The sequence below is a fragment of the Tupaia chinensis genome, unplaced genomic scaffold (genome assembly GCF_000334495.1).
Source record: "Tupaia chinensis unplaced genomic scaffold, TupChi_1.0 Scaffold138365_1, whole genome shotgun sequence".
In the NCBI taxonomy this organism is placed as follows: domain Eukaryota; kingdom Metazoa; phylum Chordata; class Mammalia; order Scandentia; family Tupaiidae; genus Tupaia; species Tupaia belangeri.
Window position 1 is genome coordinate 2,694,662 of NW_006198262.1, and position 26,545 is coordinate 2,721,206.

The 26,545-nt window shown below is 44.3% G+C and overlaps 1 protein-coding gene across 1 annotated transcript in view; it reads left to right on the forward strand.

Annotated features, from left to right (window-relative positions):
* Positions 1-42: 42 nt before the first annotated feature.
* Positions 43-26,545, forward strand: part of AJAP1 (adherens junctions associated protein 1) — a 153,935-nt gene continuing 127,432 nt past the window's right edge. Inside the window, exon 1 of the mRNA XM_006161198.3 lies at positions 43-138. Within this exon, the coding sequence (XP_006161260.1) occupies positions 110-138 (29 nt within the window). The 5' untranslated portion in view covers positions 43-109. The remainder of the gene's footprint in view (positions 139-26,545) is intronic.

Here is a 26,545-nt window from a genome sequence, read left to right on the forward strand (position 1 = left end):
CGACCGAGAGCCGGAGACCGGCGCCGCGGGACGAAAGCGAGCCGGCGCGAGCACCGCGCAGATGGCCGGGGCGAGCAGGGTCTGAGGCTCCGCTCCACGAAACGTGACCATGTGGATTCAACAGCTTTTAGGACTCAGGTGAGCGACCCAGCTGGCGCCGGGGTGTGTGAAGGTCCGTGTGGGTGCTGGGCTGAGCCGAAGGGGCGCTTTCTTTAATGTTGGAAATAAAGGGACCCACCTCTTTACTTACCGTAAGCGGCCAAGGAAGTGCACCAGGAAACGAGGAGGAGCATCCGCAGGAGCCCTGAGCCTTGCGACCTAGTAGGGAGCGGCCGGTTCTCTCGTGCTCTACGAGTCTAGGGTTCGGGCGGGGGCGCCCGACCCAACAAACCGGGCCACCGGGCTGATCCGGCGCGCCTGCAGCTCCCGGCGCCAGCAGCGCAGTGTCCTGGCCAGCCGCCCCGGCGCGCCTCCTCCCAGCACCTAGAATGAGGCACCGGCCACTGGGCGCGGCGGGAGCAGGGGTTGGGGTTGCCGGGGAAAACCAGCGCTCCAGGCTCTCGGCGAGAGCTTTGCAGGTGGAGTTGGAGAAAATAAGAACACTAACTCACTCCAGACCTTCCCCTTCCTTGGGATCCTGAAGCTGAACTCGGGCTTCTCAGGCTCCCAGCTGCTCACCCAGCTGTTTGCGGGTGACCTCGGGCCGGACGGGTGCGCACAGCTGGCGGGATCTGGGGCGGGAGAACTGGGGCTCAGGAGGAGCGTCGGCAGGCATCCCCCTTCCATACACTCACGCACACACACCCGCGGGCGCGCCTGGGGACTTGTTCGTGTCCCAAACTCCAGGATCGGCCAGAACGGGGGGAGGGGGGGTTCGAGCTTCTAGCCTGTGTGTAGGTGACCAGAAGGACCCTTGTCAGCCAACTTTGCCCGCCCGCCGGGGCAGTCGGGCTTCTCCAGCCCCTGTTTTGACCGACCTAGGGCACACTAAAGCGCAGGGGTCCCCATTTGCGGAGCAGGCTGCCTCAGAACGTCTCCTTCTTGCCAGAGGGCTCAGCGGAGCCGGTGCGTTTGGGTCCCGGGTTGGAACCTAGAGCTGAGAGGACATAGGTGGAGGCGGAGAAAGATAGCGTGCGGTTCCCGAGTTTGTCCACTGGGATGCACTGCGCTCCCGTGTTGGGGACCAAAGGGGCTGGTAGTTGCAGGAGCAGGCAGTCGCCCCCACCCCCGGGGTAAAGCTGTAGGGAGTGGGGCGAAGGAGGGAGGATCAAATGCTCGTCCTGATTTTGAGAAATCGGAAGGGGGTCGAGCATGCCAAATGTTTTCTAACTACCGTTCATTTATAAGACAATTCCACACCCACGGTTAAATACTGTTGAACACATCTAGTGGAACCCGGCAAATGTTTTTATTGGCATTCTTTCTCCTGGCGCCGGTTTGGTTTCTCTGTGAGTTTTAAGAGGTTAATGGTGAAACTGATGGTGTTGGGTATTCGGTGTTTTCTGGGGTTGAATGAGTGTGCTTGGGCTAGATAAGGTTTAGGCTTGGGCTCTTGTGGATGTCCGCAAAATGGAGTGAGGGCAGCTTTGCTGGGATGACCTGGATCCAGGTACCTTGTGGGTCCACTGTCTGCTGTTCTCCCTGTTGTCACAGATCTCAGCTGGACCCCAAGGGCCTTATGAATAAGCAAAAGGGTCCCCACGCTGGCCCCTAATGGGCCTTCAGCTTCTGGATGCCTCCTGAACTGCCCTGGTGCTCCTGATACTTAAATCCTGATTGCAACTTATTTGAACAGACTTTTTTTTATTATTGTGAAGTTGCTAGATTTAAAGATTAGTGCACTTTTCATAAGGGGAAAGGAGAGCAAATGTCATGGAAAAAACCTCTCTTTTGGTTCAAAATTCACTAAAATAATTCCTCTAAAGCATTCTCAAGTAAGATTTTGGGATTTTGCTTTTGGAAATAGTTCTCTTGATGATTTTGAAGTTTGATCTTTTGTTCCTACCCCACGCCCACCTCCATGTTAGCACAGGAGACTTTCTGTAAGTGCCTATCAGGATGAGCTGTCAGTTATTTGGGATCCTGATGGGAGAGCTTTGTCTTACCTGGTAGTGTTGTCTCCTGGCCAGGAAGCAGGCCTGTGCAAGGGGATCTGGGTGGTTTTGTATCACATCGGGCACACAGAAACTGAGAGCAGTGACTGCTTGCTTAGGATCTGGAAATGCATTCTTTCTGTCAAGACATCCCCTCACCTCAGCCACTCCAAGGCTCCCCAGGTGAGCACTGGGTGTCCTGCTGTCAAGCTTGGTATCTGGTTAGGACAGGTAGACACTGAGCCTCCAGTAGAGGTGACAGAAGACAGTGCTGGAAGAGGCTTCTCAGCTCGGCTTCCGAAACAAAGTCTAAGCTTGATTATTTCCTTCTGCGTTGGAACTGAGCTGTACACAGAGCATTTTCTTTTTATGAGAGACAAACAGCTTAGTCGTACTGAGCTGCTTTTATGTCTTCTTTTTGGTGTGTGTATGGTGGTAGTTGTATCAAAGCTCCAAAGATACTTTCCATTAGCTAGAAGAAAGGTAGCCCATGAGGGAGACCCAGTAGTTTAATGAGTTGTGTTGTCGCTCACACTTAAGGAACTTCAGAGCAGCTTGGGGGGCTGTCTACCCAGTGAGCAGCCCAGGGTTTGGAGTTTAGCCACCTGGTCCAGCAGCCTTGCCTGCGGGCTGTGAATGTGTAGCTTCATCAGGAGCTGGGAGCACACATTTGGTAGGCTATGCTCAGGACTGTGATCCCTAACAGACGGCCACAGGCTCCTTTTCAGGCCAAGTCCCTCGGGATCACTCCATCTGTTCTCCCACCCTGCGGTTTCGTCTCCCCTTCTGTTTGCTCTGGGTATGTATAAGGACATCTCACAATTTCTTGAGCCTTCACTATGTATGTGCTACATGTTTGGTGCTCATAGCAGGGATCTACTGATTTGGCTGTCACCATCCACTCTGTAAAACCCCCCAGCAGCTGGGGCTGCGCTTCTGAGCTTCTGTGGGTGAAGTCAAAAGCTTCGTCCACAAACACTGCACTCCTGGTGAATCCTGGCTCGCGTGATTTCCAGCTGCTGCTACTAAATTGATTGCAACTGGAATCCATCTAGTGTTAGAGACTGTGATACTCATAAGGGACAATAATGCTCAAATACATTGCAAATTCAAATCTTTCATTGACATCTGTACATCGTCCTCCCCTCATGCTTACCCCCACCTTTTGGTCCACTGTCCAGCCTGAGGAGTGGGTATCAGACAACTCCCAATGTGTCCCTACTGTATATTTATTTTAATCACCTACTTTCTTTTCTCTCTGCATTGGAGAGGAGAGCAGGGGAAGGCAACTCACACGCTAAGGCTGCTCATACGCTGAGACAAGCTCCACGCCTCCCTGTGAAGTCTCTCTGGGTCCCTGGAGAGGAGACAGCTTGCTTCCCCCACTGCTGCACTTGTATCCTATCTCAGCCTCACCATCCCTAGCCCCAGCCCCAGCCCCAGCCTCTCTGACCTGGACACAAAAAAGGTGTTGGCAGATGTGGCTGCCCGTGCTTCCTGGGACCTACATTTCCCTGAGCTTTTTGTGGGAAAACCACAGGCTACCTGAGCATACTGATGGGAGTGCACCTGGTTGCCATGAAGCTGATAAACACAGAACCCTGACCCCAAGACTGCTGTGGCCCTAGAGCCCAGGGACTCTTCTCTGGGGTTACATAAGAGTCCTCTGTTTTAAGTACGTAGTTGCCAAGTTTTCTTCAAAGGGTTACAAGTCAGTAGAGACCAAATTGATGTAAAGATTAGCTTTGGAAAGCCAAATATATCCTTGATCTAGATTTTCACGTTTGAAGTCTGGCTTGAGAGGGTTTCTTCTGCCTGATGCCAGTCAGACACGTGGGTGGGGTGGCAGGAGCGGGGGCTTTCTGGGGCCAGAGCAGACGAAAGCGGTACAGCCAGCTTGGCTCTGTCTTCCTCTAAGACCCCTTCCAGGAATTCACGGGAGCTGGGGAATCATGAGACCGCGAGAGGGGAGTGGCGGTTACATAACTCAGATTAACTCTCAGTTAATCTGCCTTGAATAGAAAGTCAGGCGCAAGTGTGTCCCTACCAGAGCTCCAGGGGTCCTCAGGGGTGTCCCTGAGCCCCCTGCCATTCATCCGCACCTGGGCTGGGTTCAGATCTGGTCCCTAGAGGAAAATGGGCTGCGCTGGCTTCCTTTTACCCCAGCAATTATCAGCCGAGAACCATGGGTGCATCTACAATGCTAGGTCCTGTAACTCTTTCCAAGTACTGTGGTGAGGACACATCCCCTACTGCTGCTGGGAGAAGCCAACAGCTGCTTAATGGTTTTCCTGGAGCCTCCTATCCAGGCCTGAGCTAACTGGGATGCCACAGCGCAGGGAAGTGACTCTGAGGAACTGTAAGGGTTCCCACTTGCCTCTCCCTTTGCAGAGGGATCTAGGGATAAGAGGCTAGATAGAAGTCCACTATTTGTGAGATCCCAAAAGTTGATGCTTGTCTCCAGAGAGCCCAGAGAGGAAAGCAACATGTCGGAAATTGTGTGTTTGCAATGGACAAGAGCTTCCTGCTTCTGGACCAAGTGGCCAAGGAGGGAGGGACTCAGCTGTGTCTATATTTGCATTCAATACCAGTGCACTTTCTTTACCCCCCCCACAAAACAAGAAATTGGTGGACAAACCTGGATTCATCCGGATTTAGCCTTCCCTGCTTAACCTTTACTGTGCTTGTTCTATTCACTGTAGTTCTGTTTATTGCACTTTCTCCAGAGTGACTAGCTAATGAGGGCTGGGATGGCAGGGCTCCTCTCTCTCCTCTCAGCCTCCCCAGGCCCTCCTGGGCAGTGGACAGTTGCTGGGCAGTGTGGTTCCTAAAGCTTTGCTGCTTGCTCTCTTTAGAGATGTGGCACTGTTCCTTCACCTGCCTGTGTGACCTCGGGGATACTAGAAAGGGGCAATGAGAGCAGGAACTGGTAGCTGGCGGTGGTGATAAGGGAATGTGTACATTAGGGAATGCTCAGGAACCTGCATGCCAGCATCCTGCTTTGCACTGGAGAGGAGCCCATGGTCCACAGTCTTAGAGTCCCATGGGAAGGGACTGTGTTTCATTTTGATTTGCTTCTTGAGAAGAGTGTCTGGTGGATAGTAGATGTTCAGGAAATGTGTGGATCAGCCAATGTGTCTACGTGGCATAGTGCCCCTAATGTTCCAAGTCCTGCCTTTGTGCCCACTCCTCCTGATTGCACTGAAATCCAGTAAAGAATTTATAGCCTTAGGCCCTGTCCTGCCCCAAATGGATAAAACTACTTTGCAACCTGGCTTATTTGGGGAGAGGGAAGGGGATGCCACAATTCCACCATTAGAGATGTATTCCTTCGGCTTGAAGAATTAGTCACAATTGGAATACAGACATATTTGGCAAAAACTATCCTGTCAAACTCTTGAATCATTTTAGTTCAGCATGCATGATAGTGTAAGATTTTTAACTGTCTGGGAGGAAGGATGGGTGTGGATAGAAAGAGAACATAGAGGTGCCACTGGTCTGGGAGTGAAGTAGGGGAGGTAAGGTGCCACCAAGGGGGACACAGAAGGGAGGATGGACTTGGGGCATCAAGGCAAACTTACTGGCTTTACAGTGGCCCTTGTCCTCAGCTATCTCAGGGACAGGGACCATCTATTTGCCTACTAAGGAAAGATTAGAAAAAGGGCTGGTTCATTCGGTAGAGAAATCTGACCAGTGCGTAAGTCTTTTGGGGGCGAAGAGGTTGTTGCAAGCTTATCTAATTAGTTGTGACAAGAATACCCCTGCCTATCCCAGATTAGAGCAACAAGATTTGCATTGTACTTGAATAAAAACAGCTTCTTTAAGTGCCTTTTGTAACATCGAGAAACTACCCAATCTCTGTTTTTCATTTATTCCTCAGTTCATGTGCACTTAGGGATCTGCAACCATGAGCAGATGCCATGGTGAGACCCAGAATGAGCAGATTTCTGCCCTTGAAGACTTTGTAGTCCAATAACAGAGGGTGAATATCCAGGGAAAAAATACTCTTATTAGCCAGGGGTGATGGTATGTGCCTGTTGTCCCAGCTGGGAAGCTGAAGAGGATAACATGATAATTCTGACTTAAAAAACAAAATGAACAAAAGAAACTCTCATTAGGGTAAAGACCAGCACTGTCCCGTAGAAATACCATGTGGTCCACATTTATATTTTAAGATTTCCCAGTAGCATATTAGAAAAAGATGAAATTACTTTTAATTTTTTTGGGGGGGCATAGAGGTTTTTGTCTTAAGGCACATGTGCTCACTGGAGAGACAGAGACAGTGAGAGGGAAAATGAGAACCACTCCCCTCCCCAGGGTTGGGGGGGAAGGCATGCTACAGTCTTTTCTCCCCCATTCTTCTCCAAGGACCTTGAGCATGCGCACACAGGTGCCCAGTGTGTATTTCAAGCCACTAGTCTAGGACTCGAACCATGGTCAGCCATGTTGGAGTCCAGTGACATAATTGCTATGCCCTCTGCTGGCCCCATTAATAATGTATTTCATTTAGCCCAAGGTATTCAAAACGTTATAATTTTAGTATAATATTGGCCATTCACACTTACTGGGCGCTTTTCACACTGGTTTGTAATGTAGTGCTTTGAGGACCAAGAGTGGGGTCCTCAAAGTGACAGAAATCTGCTCTCTTGTAACAGAGAATCAGGTGCTTTCTGAGGTCAGGGTAGTGGGATCAGTTTTTGAAGAGGGAGAACTATCAAGTGAAAGAGCAAAACAGAGGCTGGGCCACCTGCCAGAGGGAGAGCTGGCCTCCTAGGGAAATGTTTCTGTCATCCTTCCCTGAATGTGCCCCAGACCCAGCACCATGTTTGGACCAAACAGGTCCTGAATGAATACACATGGGATGAGGCACAGACATCCATGCTGGCCTTCCTGTACTGCAGGGTGCACAGATTCACCTTCGTCCTGGCCCCTACAACCCAGCATCTATCACAGAAGCTCCGAGATTCCTGGCACCTTGTGCTTTATAGGAGGAGAAGAGAAAGTGAATGGCTGAGGCCTGGTTTGAATGAAAAGTCTAAGGAACATTGTACCAGAAATATGTGTGTGCAGTTGTGTGTGTGCTTGTGTGTGTGGATGTGTTGAGTGTGGTGTGGGTGTGAGTGAATGTGCATGTGTGAGCATGCATGTATGAGTGTGTTGTGTGTACCAGGGATTAGTTGGAGGAAGTGTGGGGTTGTGCATGTGTGATGTGTTTGTGTTCAAGAGTTTAAGAGCCAGTGTGTATCAAAGCATTTATTATCAGTGACTCTGTCACCAGACAAAGAAATCAGTTTTTAAAACAAATCCTGCCTGCAGAAAAAATCTTGCCGTTTTTCATAGGACTCAGATTCTGTGTAAGAAAGCATGGAATAAACCGCAGGCAGAACATGGCTACTGACAAGGGCTGATTTCAAGTGGGCTGAGGTGGGGGATGCTTTTCGTCATTAGGAATGGACTCTTGTGATTTAGAAGAAGTACCCTGGCATTGACAAGCTTGGAGCACCTACTAAGTGCAAGGCCTCACCACCTGTCATGACCACCAGGCAGTGGAGCATGAACTGTGAAATGAGATAAGCACATGCGATGCCCAGTGTTTTTAAACAATGGTTTTATGGCATGTCTTGGGTGATCACTGGTTTCTAAACATAATGGTTTTATGGCATGTCTTGGGTGATCACTTGTGGCTACCTATTTTTAAATATTAAAGTGAAGAATTTGTATTGCAGGACTATTCTTCAATGTGGAAGTTTAATCTAAATTGAACAGCAAATCCTATTCTCTGAAATTGCTCTTATTTTGATCTGATTTAAATTATTTGAATGCACTGACATAGTTAAGCAGGGCACATATTCCTTCTGAGAGCCCTCCATTTTCAAACTTATGGAATTTGTGAGTCATAGAATAACAGATCAAGTAGTTTTTTCCTATCAAATCTGATGCTGCAACCTCCTCAAAATAATATATGTGTTCTATTATTTGTGAAAATTTTAACAAAAGAAAGGCGAAGAGGGCAACTAAAACATCAGTGGCTCCAGGAGTGGAATTTCAGGAGGTAGAAAGATCAGTATTGATTAATGAGCCACAGTGTACCAGCGGCTGTGCAGAGCATTTTTATTCATTTCTTGGAATCTCTGGTCTAAAACAAAAACAAAAACAAACTGTTTAGATTGGAAGAAGGGAAGATCACACTGGGAAAAGTCTAGCATCAGGTAAATGCTATTATAAAACTAACATTCTCTCGTTTATGAAGCTAGTATTACTTTGATATCAAAACCGAAGACAGAACAACAAAAGAAAATAAAAGTAAACCAAAAAAAAATTTTTAAAACAATTATTTTATTTAACTTTATTTATTTTTATTTTTATTTTTATTTTTATTTTTATTTGACCAAGAGGGATAGAGCAAGAGAGAGAGAGAGGGAAAGTGAGAAAGGAAACCATCAGTTCTGGGACTCAAACCACAGTCAACCATGTGGAAGTCCATCACCCTTAACCACCATGCCAACTGCCGGCTCCAAAGTAGGCAAAAAAAAAATTCTTAACAGAATATTAGAAGATACAATTCAACAACATGTATAAAGAAGTATATACTATGGCCAAATGGGATTTATTCAGTGGATTCAAGTATGGTTTAATATTTGAAAATCAATCGGTGCACACTACCATATTAAAAGGCTAAAGGAGAAAAAAACATACAGTCTGGAGCCAGCAGGTAGCGTGGTGATTAGGTCTCTGGACTCCCACATGCCTGACCACAGTTCAAGTCCTAGACCTGGTGGCTTGTTTTCTCAGTTTCCTTCTCTTTTTTCTCTGTCTCTCTCTGGTGAGCACATGTGTCCTGCAGAAAACTGAAAAATAATACTAATGAATAAAATTAAATGAATAATTCTTTTAAAAAAAGAAAAAAATATGCAGTCATATCAATTGATGCAGAAAATGCATTTGATAAAATTCTACATATATTTATGACAAAAACTCCCAGTAAAATAAGAACAGAGGGGAACGTCCTCAACTTTTTAAAGAACAATTACACAAACCTGCAACTAACATTGGTATAAATGAGAAATTAGATGGTTTTATCCTTACATCAGGATAGTAAAGGATGTTCACTCTCATTGCTGTTATTCAAGATAGTGAAATTACAGCTAGTGCAAAATAGGAAGAACAGGAAATAAAAGGCATCCAGAAAGGAAGAAACAAAATTGTCTCTATTAGCAGATGATTTGATTGTGAACATAGAAAATACTGTGTCATTTATAAAAAACTGGAACTTATAAGAATTAAGCAAGGTTGTAGAACATAAGATAAATGTCCAGAAATCTATTTTATCTATTAGCAGTGAACAAACCAACAGTGAAGGGAATAATACAGTATGAATGGGGCCGGCATGTGGCATGGTGGTTAAGGTGTTAGACTCCCACATAGCTGACTGAGGTTCAAGTCCTGGATCTGGCAGCTTGCTTACACGTCCGGGAGCTCACAGTTTTCTTTCTTTTTCTCTCTCTCTCTCTCTCTCTCTCTCTCTCATTCTGGTCAAATTTAAAAAAAAAATGATGGGACCAGCAGATGGCATAGTAGTTACATTGTTGTACTCCCACATGATTGATCATGGTTAGAGTCACTGACATAGTGGCTTGAAAATCACACTGGATGCATATGCATGTGTGTCCAAGATCCTGGGAGGATAATGAAGAAGAAGGGATTGTGACATGGCCATCCCCCTAGGAAGTGATTTCTCACTTTCCCTCTCATTGTCTCTATGTCTCTCCCTCTGGTGAGTGCATGTACCCTAAGGCAAAAACCTCTAAAGAAATAAGGCTGATGAATACAATTAAATAAAACAATTCTTTTTTTTTTTTTTTTTTTAAAAACATATTTGGGCACTACAAGGTGCATGCACTTGCCAGAGAGACAGAGAAACAGAGAGTGAGAAATCACCACCCCCCGGGGGGGATGGCCACTCTGTAATACCTTCTCCTCCATTCTCCTCTTGGGATTTTGGGCATGTGTTCACATGTGCCCAGCATGAGTTTCAAGCCACCAGATTCAGGAATTGAATTACTCTCGGCCATGTGGGAGTCCAATGACATAACTATTACTCCATCTGCTAGTCCCAAATAAAATAATTCTTAAAAACAATAATTACAATCACTCAAAACAGAGCACCTTTAGGTATAAATCTAACAGAATATGCTATGCCGAGAATGACAAAATGTTGATGAAAAAAATCAAAGAAGGTCTAAAGAAATAGATATACCATGCTCATGGATCAGACATGTTGACATATTAAAGATGCCGGTTCTCCTGAAATTGATGGAGGTTTAACACAATTCTTAGTAAAATACCAACAAGGACCAGCAGGTAGCATAGTGGTGAAGGCACTGGATACTTTGTGGCCAACTGTGCAGTTCAAGTCCCAGACCCAGTGGCTTGAAAAACATGTGTTTGTGTATGCATCCTCAAAATCCTGAGGAATTGCCACATGGCTATCCACCCTGGGGGGTGATTTCTCACTTTCCTCTCTCTTTCTGGAAAACATATTCACCTCATAGAAAATCAAATGACACCAAAAATAGCTCAGTAAGAGTTTTGTATATAGAGATAAAATTATTCTAAAATTCTTATATAAAGACAAAGGAACTGGAAGAGCTAATTATAAGATTTATTATATAGTTACAGTAATCAAGACTGTAGTGTCATTGGAGGAATAGACACAGATCAATGAAATAGAGCAGAGGATCTATAAATAGACTAAACCTTCACAAATATGCCCATATGATTTTTGACAAAGGCACAAATCCAGTGAAGGGCAAATAACATCTTAACATTTTCCACAAATGGTACTGGAGAGATGGACACCCATAATCAAAGTAAAACAAATTAAAAAATCCTTAAGTCTCACACTTTATTTAAAAAATAATTGAAATAATTAAATATAAAATGTAAAATTATAAAACTTTTATGAAAAAAGAAAGAAAAATGTCAAGATCTAAGTCAAAGAAGTTTTAGACTTACCACCAAAAATATGATTCTTAAAGGAGGAAAGTAATAAACTAGACAGGATCAGAATTAAAATTAATTATTATCATTATTATTATTAAATATTGTTAAAGACTGTCTTTAAAAGATGGCAGAAGCTGGTGGCATGGTGGTTAAGGCAGATGGATCCCCAGGCTGACTGCATGGGTTGAGTCCCATGGCTTGAAAAATATGCTGGGCTCATGTGCGTGTGTGTTCAAAATCCTGAAAGGGAGAAATGGAGAAGGGATTGAGGTTGTGACCATTCCTCATGGTGGCAGTGGTGTGTGGGAGGGTCTTATTTCCTCTCTCTCTCTTTCTCTGGTGAGCTCATACACTCTCTGTCAAAAATTTAAAAGGAAAAAAAAAAAGGATAAAAAGCAAGGTACAAAAGAGGTTCCCATCCCCATGCCATGAACTAGTACTGGTTCATGGCCGTTAGGAACCAGGCTGCACAGCAAGAGGTGAGTGGTGGGTGAGTGAGTGAAGCTTCAGCTGTATTTACAGCTGCTCCCCTTTGCCCACATTGCCCCCTGAGCTCTGCTTCCTGTCAGACCAGCAGTGGCACTAGATTCTCTTAGGAGACCCCAAATGGGACCATCTAATTGCAGGAAAACAAGCTCAGGGCTCCCACTAGTTCTGCATTATGGCAAGTTGTGTAATTATTTCATTATATGTTAAAATGTAATAATAATAGAAATAAAGTGCATAATAAATGTAATACATTTGAATCACTCAAAAATCATCCCCCTCACCCCTCAGTGCATGGAAAAATTGTCTTCCACGAAACCAGTCCCTGGTGCCACAAAGGTTGGGGACTGCTGAGGTACAGAGTAAGAGCTAGTATTTCCACACTACACACCTGACAAAAGAGTAATATCTAGATTACATAAAGAACTTTCAAAATTCAACAATGAAAAAAATCAAACAATCTAATTAGAAATAGGTGGAAGGCTTGAAGGAACAGTTCACTTAAGAGGATATTTAGATGGCAGAAAAGCACAGGGGAAGATGTTACAATGAGATGTCACTACCCTCCTATCAAAATGGCTAAAAAGAATTGACAATATCAAATGCTGACAAGGATATGGAAGAACTAGGTCACTCATACATCACTGATGGGAAGGTAAAATGTTACAGCCTCTTTGAAGAGCAGTATAGCATTTCTTATGATATTAAACATCTAACCACCATACAATTGAGCATTTTACATCTCAGCATTTATGCCATAGAAATGAAAATTTATGTTCACACTGAAATGTGCATATTTATAGCAGCTTTATTTGTGATAGCTCTAAACTAGAAACAACCCAGATGTCTTTCACTGGATGAGTAGTTAAACAAGTGTGGTATATCCATACCATGAAATACTACTAAATAATAAAAATGAAAGAACTATGGATACACCCAGCAACCTGTGTGAATCTCCAGGAAATTATGCTGTGAAACAAAAAACAAAAAAACCAGTCCCAAAATGTTACATACTGTAAGATGTAGTTCCGTAACACTGAGATGACAAAATTACAGGAACAGAGAATAGATATGTAGTTACTGAGGTCTAAGAGAGCGTAGGAAAAGGAAGGGAAGAGGGTATGGTTATTAAAGGACAATGTAAAGGATTCTTATGATGATAGAACTGTTTTCTAACTTGATTGTATCAATGTCAATATCCTATTTATGATGCTGTGCTATAGTGTTGCAAGAGATTACCACAGGGGAAACTGAGTAATATACCATCTCTCTGTATTATGTCTTACAATGCATGTGAAAAACTAAATGAAAAGTTTAGTTTTTATTTTTTTTAAATACAGCTCACATTTTCTTCTTACCTATCAGAGATTAGCCCCAACTGATTGGGGTGTGTGTGTTTTATTTCTTCAGGGGACATGTACTTGGATTTAACAGTAGTCACAGGTAATGTAGAAATGAAAAAAGGGGGTTAACTGGTGGTTAAAGCAACTGGATCCCACATGGCTGACCATGCAGTTTGAGTCCCAGACCCAGAAGCTTCAGAAACACACTGGACACCTGTGTATGCATGCCCAGAATCTCTACAGGAAGGAGGAATCTCTAGAGGGGAAGGGGTTGTGGACTGACCACGTGGCATGGGGGATGCTTTCTCACTTTGTCTCTGTCTGGTGAGCACATGTGCCCTCTGGCAAATTAAAAAAATAAAAGAAACGGGAAAAGAGGCAAAATATTACTTTATTAAACTTGCTCTGTGTGTTATCTGCCTCACTTTTTTAGAATGCAAAATACAGCAGCATCTGAACGTGCGGTGCTGCTAATGTTAGGAGATCCATCATCAGTGACAGTAATAAATGACCTAGTGCATAATTATTGGATAAGAAGAGCTGTCCAGGTCTGTACGTAAATCAGGTCAGCTCTGAAAATAGAGCAGCCTTTTTGGGGTCAGCCCCACTTTCCTACCTGGGCTCGTAGGATGATTCCAAGACCATGCTCTGAGGATTTTAAGCCAAACACAAAAGCAGTTGGTTTCTTTTTTTTCTTTTTCTAGATGAGTAAAACACGAGCTGTGAGTCTGTGAAGGCAGATACAAGCTTGTGGCTTGGCTGTCATTGCTTCATTTTGGTCTTTGTAATAAAAGAACTAGAGAGAGAGCGGGAGAGAGAGAGCACACGCTCTATCAATACTTGTTGAATGAAGTGGAAGGGAAGAGGGTATGGTTATTAAAGGACAATGTAAAGGATTCTTATGATGATAGAACTGTTTTCTAACTTGATTGTATCAATGTCAATATCCTATTTATGATGCTGTGCTATAGTGTTGCAAGAGATTACCACAGGGGAAACTGAGTAATATACCATCTCTCTGTATTATGTCTTACAATGCATGTGAAAAACTAAATGAAAAGTTTAGTTTTTATTTTTTTTAAATACAGCTCACATTTTCTTCTTACCTATCAGAGATTAGCCCCAACTGATTGGGGTGTGTGTGTTTTATTTCTTCAGGGGACATGTACTTGGATTTAACAGTAGTCACAGGTAATGTAGAAATGAAAAAAGGGGGTTAACTGGTGGTTAAAGCAACTGGATCCCACATGGCTGACCATGCAGTTTGAGTCCCAGACCCAGAAGCTTCAGAAACACACTGGACACCTGTGTATGCATGCCCAGAATCTCTACAGGAAGGAGGAATCTCTAGAGGGGAAGGGGTTGTGGACTGACCACGTGGCATGGGGGATGCTTTCTCACTTTGTCTCTGTCTGGTGAGCACATGTGCCCTCTGGCAAATTAAAAAAATAAAAGAAACGGGAAAAGAGGCAAAATATTACTTTATTAAACTTGCTCTGTGTGTTATCTGCCTCACTTTTTTAGAATGCAAAATACAGCAGCATCTGAACGTGCGGTGCTGCTAATGTTAGGAGATCCATCATCAGTGACAGTAATAAATGACCTAGTGCATAATTATTGGATAAGAAGAGCTGTCCAGGTCTGTACGTAAATCAGGTCAGCTCTGAAAATAGAGCAGCCTTTTTGGGGTCAGCCCCACTTTCCTACCTGGGCTCGTAGGATGATTCCAAGACCATGCTCTGAGGATTTTAAGCCAAACACAAAAGCAGTTGGTTTCTTTTTTTTCTTTTTCTAGATGAGTGAAACACGAGCTGTGAGTCTGTGAAGGCAGATACAAGCTTGTGGCTTGGCTGTCATTGCTTCATTTTGGTCTTTGTAATAAAAGAACTAGAGAGAGAGCGGGAGAGAGAGAGCACACGCTCTATCAATACTTGTTGAATGAAGTTGGGTATTATACAGTGGGAAGCCTGTTTTGGATTTGGCTGTGAGCTTCTGAGATCTTGCCAGCTATACCTGTTATTTCTTTTTCTGTCTTTTCATACCCATATAGGAGATGTTAGAACTAATAGTACTTCTAGGCCTTTCTGCATATAACCCTGACTTTATGCAAAGTGATCCAGTTGTGCTAAATGATTCAACCACACTTCATTGTCTCTGTCCATTCTTTTGATCCTCATCGTGACTCTGCAAGGCATGTATTATTGTTTCTATTTTATATAGGAAGGAACTGAGGCTCAGAGAGTTTAAGTAAGTTTCCCAAGGTCACACAGCTCCCTAGTGGGTGAGTTGGGGTTTGAAGGATTCCAGGCTCCATAAAATACAGTCCCATTCGTGTTTTATATATTGAGTTGTTGGAAAAGTCATGACACATTTTTCTATGTTTTTCTATGCCGAAACACACTGTGACTTTTCTGACAACTCAATGAAATCTACTACTTCTCATTCTCTTTATTAAGTTGTACTTTGGGAAAAATAAAACAATTCTAAAACAGCAACAACAGCACTGAAGTCAAGAAGGTCCTGGCTGTGATATCAAGTCAGCACTTCACGATTGTGTCCACGTTTAGTGGACTCTACAATCCCTGGCACCCAGTTTTAGGTAAGTTTTATAGTCGAAATGAGAGATTATTTTACAGCAGAAAATTAATGGAATGTCATGGAGAGAGGAAAAGAGATCTATGACACAGATACTCCTATTCAATCTATTCAATAATTAAAAATAAATATGTCACCAAATCCAAGGAGGCTGCTCTTGAAAGCTCTCTTGAGATTAAACTGTAGAAATTAATGAATGGTTACACTGAGAAAGCTGAGTTTAGTAGAAGTCTGGGTAATAAGAATTACCCTCCATTTGTGTGTGTGTGTGTGTTGTGATATAATTTACATACCATAAAATTCACCATACTGATTGTGCCATTCAATTACTTTTATAAACCATCACCATAGTCCATTTTAGAACATTTCTATCACCTCTAATATGACTCTTTTGGTATTACAGTTAATCTTTATTCTTACCGGCCTCAAGCAAATACTAATCTGACCTTGGCTCTATAGATTTGCTTGTCCTGGGCATTTCCCATAAATGGAATCATGCAGTAAGTGGTCTTTTTTTGTGTGGCTTCTCTTACTCAGCATGTTCTTGAGGTTTGTTTAGGTGGCAGCATGTGGCTCTGTTTCTTTTTCATTCCTGAGTAGTAGTCCATATCATGGACATACCACAGTATATCCATTCACCTGTTGATAGACATTGGGTTGTTTCCACTTTGGTACTGCTATAGACATTCAGTGCAAGTCTTTGTACAGATGTTGTTTTCATTTCTTCCTCACTTTATTTTGTAACCACAGACACAATGCTTTAGAGCTTACGAGAAACTCCTGCTTATGTTGGATCACTGGGACAGGTGTCTCATATTCCACCTTCAGTTTTGGATTTGTTCTTTCCTTTTTCTCCAAAGAGAAGAGCTCAATATACATAAGGCTTTGTTTATTTATTAATTTTTATTTGATAAACATGTATTGAGTGTCAAACAGTTTCTACCACAGTGCTATGTCTTGTGGAGATAAAGATAAGTACAAAGATTTTTATTCTGCCTTGGTACAAAGACATTGCTGTGGGAACATTTTGACTCATTAGTAGAAGGGTTCCTAGTCTTTCAGATACCTAGAAGTACAGGGTAGGGTGGGACACTTGACAAGTAGTCTCTTGTGCTTTCTTTCCCTGGGCACAGGTGGCATGGACTATGGAATGCTTCCAGAGCCTGATAGGAAAGACAGTGGTGGTGGAGTAGCCCTGTGACAACAAAAGCCTTTGTACATGGGAGATGCTAATGCCCAGAGAAACAAGTAGGCTGGCCTCTTATATGTAGTTAGGAGGAATGAAGGCATGTTGTCAGGTCTTCCCCCTTAATTGGCTGCAGGATCTCTGGACAGCCCTCTCTTGCTGGGGTGGGTATGAATTGGCCCTAGGAGAGAGGGGTAATTTTGTCCACCCTTGTTAATGTTTCCTTTCCTTTGGGTGACACTTCACTTGATTTCAATTTGCTTTCACCTGGAGCATCTGAGTAAGTAAGCTCACCTTTGGTGACAGAATTCCATAATCATTCTCAGGCTAACTGCAGCTATGATGAAGATGTAGAGTCAGTTTCCTAAATTATTGCCAAGAATCGTCTTAGGTAAAGGTGAAGAAATTACCCATTGGGGCGAGGAGGTGATGTGGTGATTAAGGCACTGGATTGCCACATGGCTAACCATGGTTTGAGCCCAGGACCTGGTGGCTTGCTTTCTCACTTCCTGTCTGTCTCTCTGGTGAGCGAATGTGCCCTATACCAAATGAAAATAATGATAATAAATAAAATAAAATAAATAAATAATTTAAAAATTTACCCATGGGCAGCTATGAGCCTTCTTGGGCATGCAACTACAGTGATTTTTAATGATGTTTTAAAAAGAGTTGCAGTGTCATTTTATTTTATGTGTTAGCAAGGAATCTCCCCAAACCATGAGCCCAGCCTTTGTGACATAAGCCTCGGACTCAGATCCAGTTGAGGACCTTGTCCCTCTTGTTTAGGAAAAAGAAAGGAGGAGGGAAAAAATCCCCACCAGGGATCCAATTTTCTATCACTGCCCCCAACCCCCATCTTTTTTGTAGAGAAAATATTCAAACTGTACCCAGATGCTGAAAAAAGCTGTGCTTCCTGCCGAGGGACATGGTGGCTTTCAGAATGCAAGGATTCTTTAGGGAGCCAATTATGCAAGACAAGAGTAAGCATGTTTATTTTTATGACACTGCGTTTCAAAATCTCAGAAAATGTTGATGGAATGGCCCCATTAGGCGCCCGGGTCCCCCGGCTGCTGTGGCATTGCACCTCATGGGCTCCGCGGGCATTTTGTGGGCTCTTGATGAAGCCCAACACTGGCTAATTTACTGCCCATTACTACCCCGGAGGTCTCTTTGAGCTCTTGCAGCCCCGGGTTCTTTCTCCCTCAGCATTTTTCAGGCTAATTTGATTCTCTTCACAAAAGCCAATGCTCTGGGAAAACCTGCCGCCAGCTCACTCAGCTCATCTGCTTCTCAGGTCTCACACCTGGTGTCCCCGGGGAGGTTGGGGCTGTGGTATCATAGCACTAGCCATCCTGATGGTCCCCTGGCAGGCTGGGTTTGTCCTGGGACCGGCTGGCTGTGGGCGTGACATCCTGATGTGAGTGTGCCCACTGCGTATGGTGCTGTACTGTGCCTAGGGAGGAAAAGAACCCTCTTCTGGTTTTCCAGGAACCCTGAGTATAGTGAGAACAGAGGTGCAAAGGGAATTTCAGGAGCTGAGAGGAAAAGGCAGGAACTCTGGAGCAGTGAGGAAAGCTTCCTGGAGGGAAGGGGAAGCCCAGTGTGCCTGAGGAGGAAGGGACATCAAGGCAGAGGGGCAGTAGCTGCTGTTTATCAAGCACTCACTGTGGGCATGTGTCACAGATGGGGAAGGATGTGGGAGCTCACAGTCATTAAACCGCTAGCCAGGGACTCCCTTAGCCCAGTCTGTAAAGGAGAACAGGTATGCCAGAGGTGGAGCAGGTGCATTTGGGTTAACCCCCAGGAGTTGGCTCTGTGTAGGTGAAGGAAAGGTGTTGGGAGGGAAGGAGGGGAGGATTGGAAATGCCCATGAGGTCCCAGGACTCCCACTTCTATCTTGAAGCCATAGAAAGTCCCAGGGAAAGCACTGTTCTCTCTGCTTTGATGTATTCAAGTGGAAAGGAGGTGGGCAGAAGGGCCCTTGAAAGTCAGGGGAGGTAGCAAGTTATGGTGGCAAGTGGCTGCATGATTCTCTAACTACTTCACTCAGAATTACTCTTGGGACCTCATAGTTCAAGACCAAGTGGGGATGGCAGCCCAACTGGCACAGACCACTCCCTTTCTTCCTCTGTCATCCTTGCTCTGTCTTCACCCTCATACCCCCCTCTCCCACCCTGAGTTTTTGCTCACCCCACCTGCCCAGGAGCTTCATCAGCCTAGAGAAACCAACGCTCCCTCAGGCTGTGGCTCAGTTCCTCATCTCCACCCAATCTGTGCCTCTAAACTTTGATACAAGGCCCTGAGATGTTATGCTATGAGCCACTAGCACCGAGCCAACATGGAGAGTTCGAGTAGAAGGAAGGCCTTTGGGGGAATTGGAGCCCTCCCTAAACATCATCGCTAGGGTGGCCGCTTCCTTTTCCCTATGTGCGGCCAAGCCACACAATAGTAAAGTGAGAAGTAGCCTAGAAAGAGAAGTGAAGTGTGTATGTGTGGGTGTATGTGTAGGTATATGTAGAGATATGGGGAGTGTGTAGAGGTGTGTGTATCTGAGTGTATGTGTGATACATGTGTCCACATATGTGTGTAGTGTGTGTAGAGGTGTTTGTGTTTCTGTGAGTATCCGTGCATATATCTGTTGTGGGAGTGTGAGTGTGAGGCATCAGTGGACTTGAAAATCACCAATTATACATCTCTGCCCTTTTCTTCCATCAGCTGCCAAGCAGTTCAAAAATTTAATTAACAAAATCTCTCAGCAGTCCTTCAAGGTCAGGAAATATCATTAGCCTTATTTCACAGATGGACAAACTGAGGCAAACCAGGGTTAAGCAATTTTCCCAAGGTCATACGAAGTCAGCAAAGTGGTACCTAAGGACTCTGGTGGGAATTTGCCCCGGATTCATGGGCTGTGCCAGACCCACACAGCCGCAGCCCTGACTGGGCAGATGACTGGGGAGAGTGAGGACTCGTTCATCTCTGACTTTGCATTTAGGTCATGACCCGGAGCGAGGAGCCTCTGCCTGGAAGCTGGAGCATATTCAGGACTGACGTCCTGTCCTTCAGGCTGAGCCTTCAGTGGCCACACTTTCTTGTGTGCTCTGACTGTCTTTTATCTCTCACTTTCTTTCTGTGTGAAGCTGAAGTGTGAGACAACTCCCAGATGAGGAGAAGGGTGGGCCTCCTACCTCTTCATCATAGTCTCCTTTACACCTTCTCTTGTTCTAAGACACCTCCTCCCTAACCCTTATGTAGGAATTCTGAATCTCCTTCAGAGTCCCAAGTAGGTGGAATTCATGTCAGTGGCTGCAGGGCATATTTGACCTTCAAAGGAGGCAATCAAACTTAGCCAACAGGAGGGACTGAGACTCAATCAACATCTCTTTGTTTCTTTTAAAATTTAAGGGAGGGCCAACTGGTGGTGTAGTGGGTGGTTAAGGTAGCTGGATCCCGCATGGCTAACTTGACATTTTTGAGTCCCAGACCCAACAGTTTGAAAATTACGGCCGACATGTATGCACATGTGGCCAAAATCCCAAGAATACGATGGAGGAGAAGCATGGCCATTCTCACTGCCTCCCTCTCCCCCTACCCATCTTTCTCTGGTAAGTACATGCACTCTATAGCAAAAACCTAAAAAAAGAGAAAAAAGTGAGCTGAATTCAAATAACATAAAATGAACCTTTTTGAAGTATACACTTTGGTGGCATTTAGTACATTCTCATGTTTGTACAGCTATTATCTCTCTCTAGTTCCAAAACCTTTTCATTACCCCAAAAGGAAACTTTATACTCTTAAATAGTCACTCCTCACTTCCTGACTACTTTCTGTCTCCGGATTGACTTGTTCTGGACATTTCATATCAATGGAATCATACAATCAATACATGACTTTGCATGTCTGCTTTCTTTTATTTCTCATGATATTTTGGGGATTCTTTCACGTTTGTAGCATGAATTTATACTTTGTTCCTTTTTATGACTGAGTGAGTACTGTACCCTTGTGTGGCTGGACTACGTGTTTGTCTGTTCATTCATTGGTGAACATTTGAGTTGTTTCCACCTTCTGGGTGCTATAAATGTCTATGTACAGGTGTTCGTTTAAGTCCCTGCTGATGGTTCTTTGATGTACATACCTAGGTGCCAACAATTTCTGGACCAGGGCTCTTCCCACAGTTGCCAGGGTAGGACACTGCTGCAGTGCTTGTGTGATCTTGGGCAGCTGTCATAGTCTCTCTGAGCCTAGGTTTCCCCATCTGACGAGTGAGGATGTCACTCAGTTCCCCTACTCCCCCATGCCTGGAAGGACAGTGACAGCATAATGTATGCAGGTAGCTGTGTGTGACAGAGCCAACTCAGGCCCCTACCCCCACCCATCACAGAGAGCGAACAGGCCTCCGCTATGCCTGTGCACCTCATGTGGGAGCACTGGGCACGAGGCAGCTGTTCCATCTTTACTCCTAACACATCCCCAGGGAGGAGGCTCGGGTGAGAAGCAGCACTTTTTATAAGCTCTGCACTAAAGAGGGATTATGAGCCATTTTGGGAGTGGATTAAAGCAATTGCCCCTGGGATGAATCTTATTCTCCGTGACTTTTACTTTCCCCTCTTCCTGGACTTCAGAGCTAAGCCATGTGGTCTATTGAAAAATACCTAAGCTGTCGTTTATCCTTTTTGGCATGGTATCAACCTGGCCCCACAGTAACAAGGAACCTGTGACCCAGCCACATACCCTGAACTTGGAGCTTCCCTGGTGACACCCTGGCTTATGAGCCTGTGGCTTTTCACTGAAGAGCAGTGTTCTTGCTGCAACAGAAATATGCTGCCTGCCATCATGGTGGCTCCCTGGACATGGCCTCATCCCTCTGCTCCAGCACCTGGGTGGCTAAGCAATACTGAAGTGGAAGGCCTGGTCTCATCAATCTATGGTTTCCTGCCCTCCAAACCCACATTTTAGGAAAATGTGTAGAAGCAAGGCAAGCTCTGGAATGTATGTTTCCGGGATGCTCTGGAATGTTCCAGAATGTCTTGAAATTTTCAGGAATGATCCAGAATGTTCTAGAAGAGAGAGAAAAAAGCAAATATCAACAAATTAGGTCCATATAGAGGATTTAAGTCTTTAGAAAACATCTTGGGGATGTCTTGGCATGCAAATCATTTGAGCCAATATTCTGTATCTTATCATTACTCCACAGAGATAATGGAGCAATATGCTGGTCTTTTGGAGTTCACATCACACTTTCCTGTGCATTGTTTTCATCATTCTTCACAACAATAGGTAGAGTTGGGTGATTTTTTTTTTTTAAGAGGAAACTGAAGTCTAAAGTGTAACAATGACAATAATATCAGCACTTTGATGACAGTAGTCACAAAAATAGTAATGGTGGCTAATTGTTTTGAGGACATTGTGATGGAGCATGCACAGTGCCCATATCACCTTCCTTATTCCCCATACACTCAGAGCTATCTGATGTGTGGGCTTCATATCTAACAGGGTTCATAGGTTCATCTTTTCTTTAGCACACAGTGCTAGGTGGAGGGGATGGACCCACGCAAGTCTTGTAATCCTTCCCCCAGTGCCCTTCCCAGTTCTGTACCTCATCACACTCCCATTCATCAAAAGATGTTGACATGATGGCATGGAAACTGTTAACCCTGTTTCTAATCTAAAAGATATTGACCCATTATTTTTTCTGCTTTTGTAAATCCAGAGACTGAACAAAATTGACTCCCTGGATAATCAGAACATGTAATCAATGAGAACATGGTATTTTGTGGGGCTGGTTAGAGCCAGCCTTTGTTGTAATGGTCTAACCTGGGGGAAATGCAGACCTCCCACCCAGAGCTGAATCAAGATCATACTTTTGGAAGTGACTGTGCTGAGGCATGCTTTTCGCATCTGGCAGAGTCCTGTGGACCCACACTATTCCTGGGCTTAGATCAGCACGGGCACAGTGGCTTCTGAGAATCACAGGGATGCAGTGAATTATGTAGCATGTGCCTTTAAATGAGGCAGCCAGGTGTCTCCCCAGGGTGTGGATTATTATGGGGGATTATCATAGAACACGCCTGTCTCTGGCCTTCCACAGCTGGACTTTATTGCTGCCAAATGTCACTGAGGTTATTGGACATCAAGTCACTACAACATAAAGGAGCTTGGTATATCGGACAAAAATGAAACCACCACACCACCAGGAGCCTTGCTGGGCCACAGAGGCTGAGCCCAGAATTATATCTCACTCTTGGTGCATTACAATGATGGAAAGCTTTGTTTTTGCATAAGTTTGTCCACATGAGACTGGAATATTTTCTGTCTCTCTTCAGGACTTTGTATTTTGCTTCAGGATAGAGGGAACCTCTCAGCATGGGGGTCCCAGGAGCAGATTGTCTGAATTGAACTCTTCAGGAGGCCCCAAGACAGGCATTTACTGGAAACCAGAATCCAGGGTAGAGACACTTTTGTTGCAGATGCAGTCTTTCTCCAGAACTGTTTCCAGGGAATGGGACTGTGTCTGCCAGGTACACTGCTGGCTTCCCAGTGCGTGTGTCCATGTTTTATGAATGATGTGGTAGGGAAATTGTGAACACCAAGCACATTCCACCTTTATCACTAAAACTATGAATATGATAAGATACCATGCCCCTAAATACATAATCTGACATAGCAAAAGAGACTGTGCAGAGGTAATTAAGGTCACTAATCAGTTGATCCTAAAGGAGAGAGATTGTCTTAGATTATTCTGGAGGGCCCTTGAATGAATGGGCAGAAGTATAAGAGAGAGAGATACAGCAGGGATGGTGGGAATTGTGGTCAGAGACATTTAAAACACTGGAGGGATTTGTTGTGGCATCATAACTGACTTGAAGAGGGATGTAAATGAATCAAGGAGATGGGGACCTCTGTCTTGCAACCACAAAAACTAGATTCTTCTAGCAACTGGAGTGAGTTTGGAAGTGGAGTCTTTTCAAGACTTCCAAAAAGAAACACAGCCCAGCCCATGCCTTGCCATCAGTCCAGTGAGTCCCTGAGCAGAGACTCAACCACGCCACACTGGACTTCTGACCAAAAGGACTGCAAGCCAATACAATGGTGGCATATTAACTGTGTAACTGCTGCGGTGGTGCGATTGCAGTGTTTGTATTCATTTGTTACACAGCAGTAGATACTAATACAGATGAATTAACTACTTAGGTGCCTATGATGGTTCCCTCTCTGTCTTATTTTCTCCTTCTCTGTCTCAACAACACACACACACACACACACACACACACACACACACCTCACTTCCTCTCTTTGCCTTTTCTCTTTAATTCTTCTAACATGGCCCTATCTTATTGGACAAAATAAAGTTGGGACAAGCAGGAATAAGTGAGATGTGGACAGGCCTTTAGCCAGATTCCACTGTAACTCCAGGAGCACTGGACCCAGAACAACAGGTCATGCAGCCAGCAGTGGGCCCCAGCTCTGTTCTATACACAGAATTTCCCACTCTCTCACTGTTCCCTGTGTGGAGGGGTGAGTGGGTTAAGGGTCACCCACTGAGCATTCAGGGATGGTCCCAGGCTGCTTGAACTGTGGGCTAAGACTCACTGACTTAGCCAGGCTGAACTGCCATCCCAGTAGATGTCCTGGCTCCCACTCTCTGGAGCCGAGTCCTGGCTCTACCTCATATCTGGCCAGTAACTAAGTGAATTCACCATCAGCATTTTAGATACGTGATTCCTCTTGCCCTCTCTGATCAAGGCTTTATAGGAATTAAGAATTCTGGGGAGGCATCACTCCTGAGCCAAGAGCAGAGAATCTGGGATGTCTGTGGAATGAATTGTAAACTGCATTACTCCCAGACAGGGCTGCCAGATAGAATACAGGGTACTTGGCTATACTTCAATTTCAACAAATACTTTTTTGGTGTAAGTATATACCAAGTTTTTATGGCATATACTTATACTCAAAACAAAACAAAGCAAAACATAATGTTTCTCTGAAATGTAAATGTAACTGAGGGTCCTGTATTTTTATTTGCTAAATCTGCCCTAGCACCAGAGATTGCAAACAGGCCAAGAGACAGATGAGAGAACAGGGCAATGAGTGGGAGGCAGTCCTGGAGGGAAGGCTTCAGTTAAGCTTCAGTAGCTGTGCTCTAGGTCAGAGGTAAGTAAACAATAGCATGTGGCAGTCTGACTTTGTAAATAAAGTTTTATTGGCCTATGGAGACACCCAGTTATCTGCACATTGTCTGTGGCTGTTTATTTTTTTTTTTTAAAAAAAGAGGTTTTTGCCTTAGAATGTATGCGTTCTACGGGAGAGACAGTGAGAGGGAAAGTGAGACATCATCCCCTAGGGAGGTTGACCATACTGCAGTCCCTTCTCCTCCATTCTCCTCCCAAGGTCTTGGATACGCACACACAAGCACCCAGCGTGATTTTCAAGCTACTGGGTTTGGGACTCTAACGATGGTTGGTCATGTGGGAGTCCAGCGACATAACTGCTACACCATCTGTTGGTCCCTCTGTGACTGCTTTTATGATGCGAGTGTCTTTTTATTTATTTATTTATTTTTGTTTTGCCGGAAGCTGTGTCTGCTCACCAGAGAGAAACAAAGAGCATTTCTCACCAGGGCCTGGTCATGTCACTATCCCTTCTCCTCCCCTACTTTTCCACCGTGTTAGGATTTTGGATATGCATGTACACACACCCACATGTTTTTTAAGCCACCAGGGCTGGGACTTGAATCATACAGTCAGTCATGTGCGATTTGGCTGCCTTAACCATTCGGCTACAGAACCAGCCCTACAGCAGTTTCCCTTTATCTGGGAGGGATACATTTCAAGACCCCCTGTAGAGGCCTGAAACCATGGACAATGCTATATATACTACGTATTTTCCTATATGTATACACACTTAAAAGGTTTAATTAAAAATTATAGTAAGAGATTAGCAACAACAATTAATGACATAGAACAACGATAGTAATATAATTAAAGTTATGTGAATGTAGATACCCTATTGTAGATCTTAGCACCCCTGGCATACAATTTCTTTTCCTTTCTTTATTAAGTTAAGAACTTTAACCCGTTCATTTAACAGAAGCACCTTATGGTTTCTTTTTGACATACCCCAGTTGCCTGCATCATTCCTCTTGCTCTTTGGGGCCGTTATTAAGTGAAATAAGAGTTATTTGAACACATGCACTGTGATATCAAGACAGTCCATCAGATGACTGAGACAGCTATTAAACGAGTAACACTGGCCGTGTAGACAGCATGGATATGCCGGACAAAGGAATGATTCAGGTCCCAGGTGGGATAGAGAGGGATGGTGTGCGATTTCATCATGCTACTTGGAATAGCACTTAATTTAAAACTTATGAATTGTTTATTTCTGGAATCTTTCTTTTTTTCTTTTTGTTCTTTTTTTTTTCTTTTTTTCCTTTTCTTTTTTTTTTTTTTAAGAGAGATTTTTGCTGTAGGGCACACCCTCCAGGGGGAATGGCCACGCCACAATCCCTTCTCTTCCATTCTCTTCTCAGGATATTGGGCATATACGCACATGTGCCCAGTGTGAGTTTTAAGCTGCCGGGTTCAAGACTCAAACAGCAGTTGACTAGGTGGGAGTCCAGCGATGTAACCATTACTCCATCCCCTGTTCCCAGAATTTTTGATTTAATATTTTCAGACTACTGTTGAAAGCAGGTAAGTGAAACTGCAGAAGCAAAATGGCAGATAAGGTGAGGACTGTCGTATAAAGATAGAATTGACTAGTTGTGACGGAGACCATCTGGCCTGCAAAGCTTAGAACATTTGCTTATCTGGGCCTTTTCAGAAATAGTTTGCTGGCTCCTG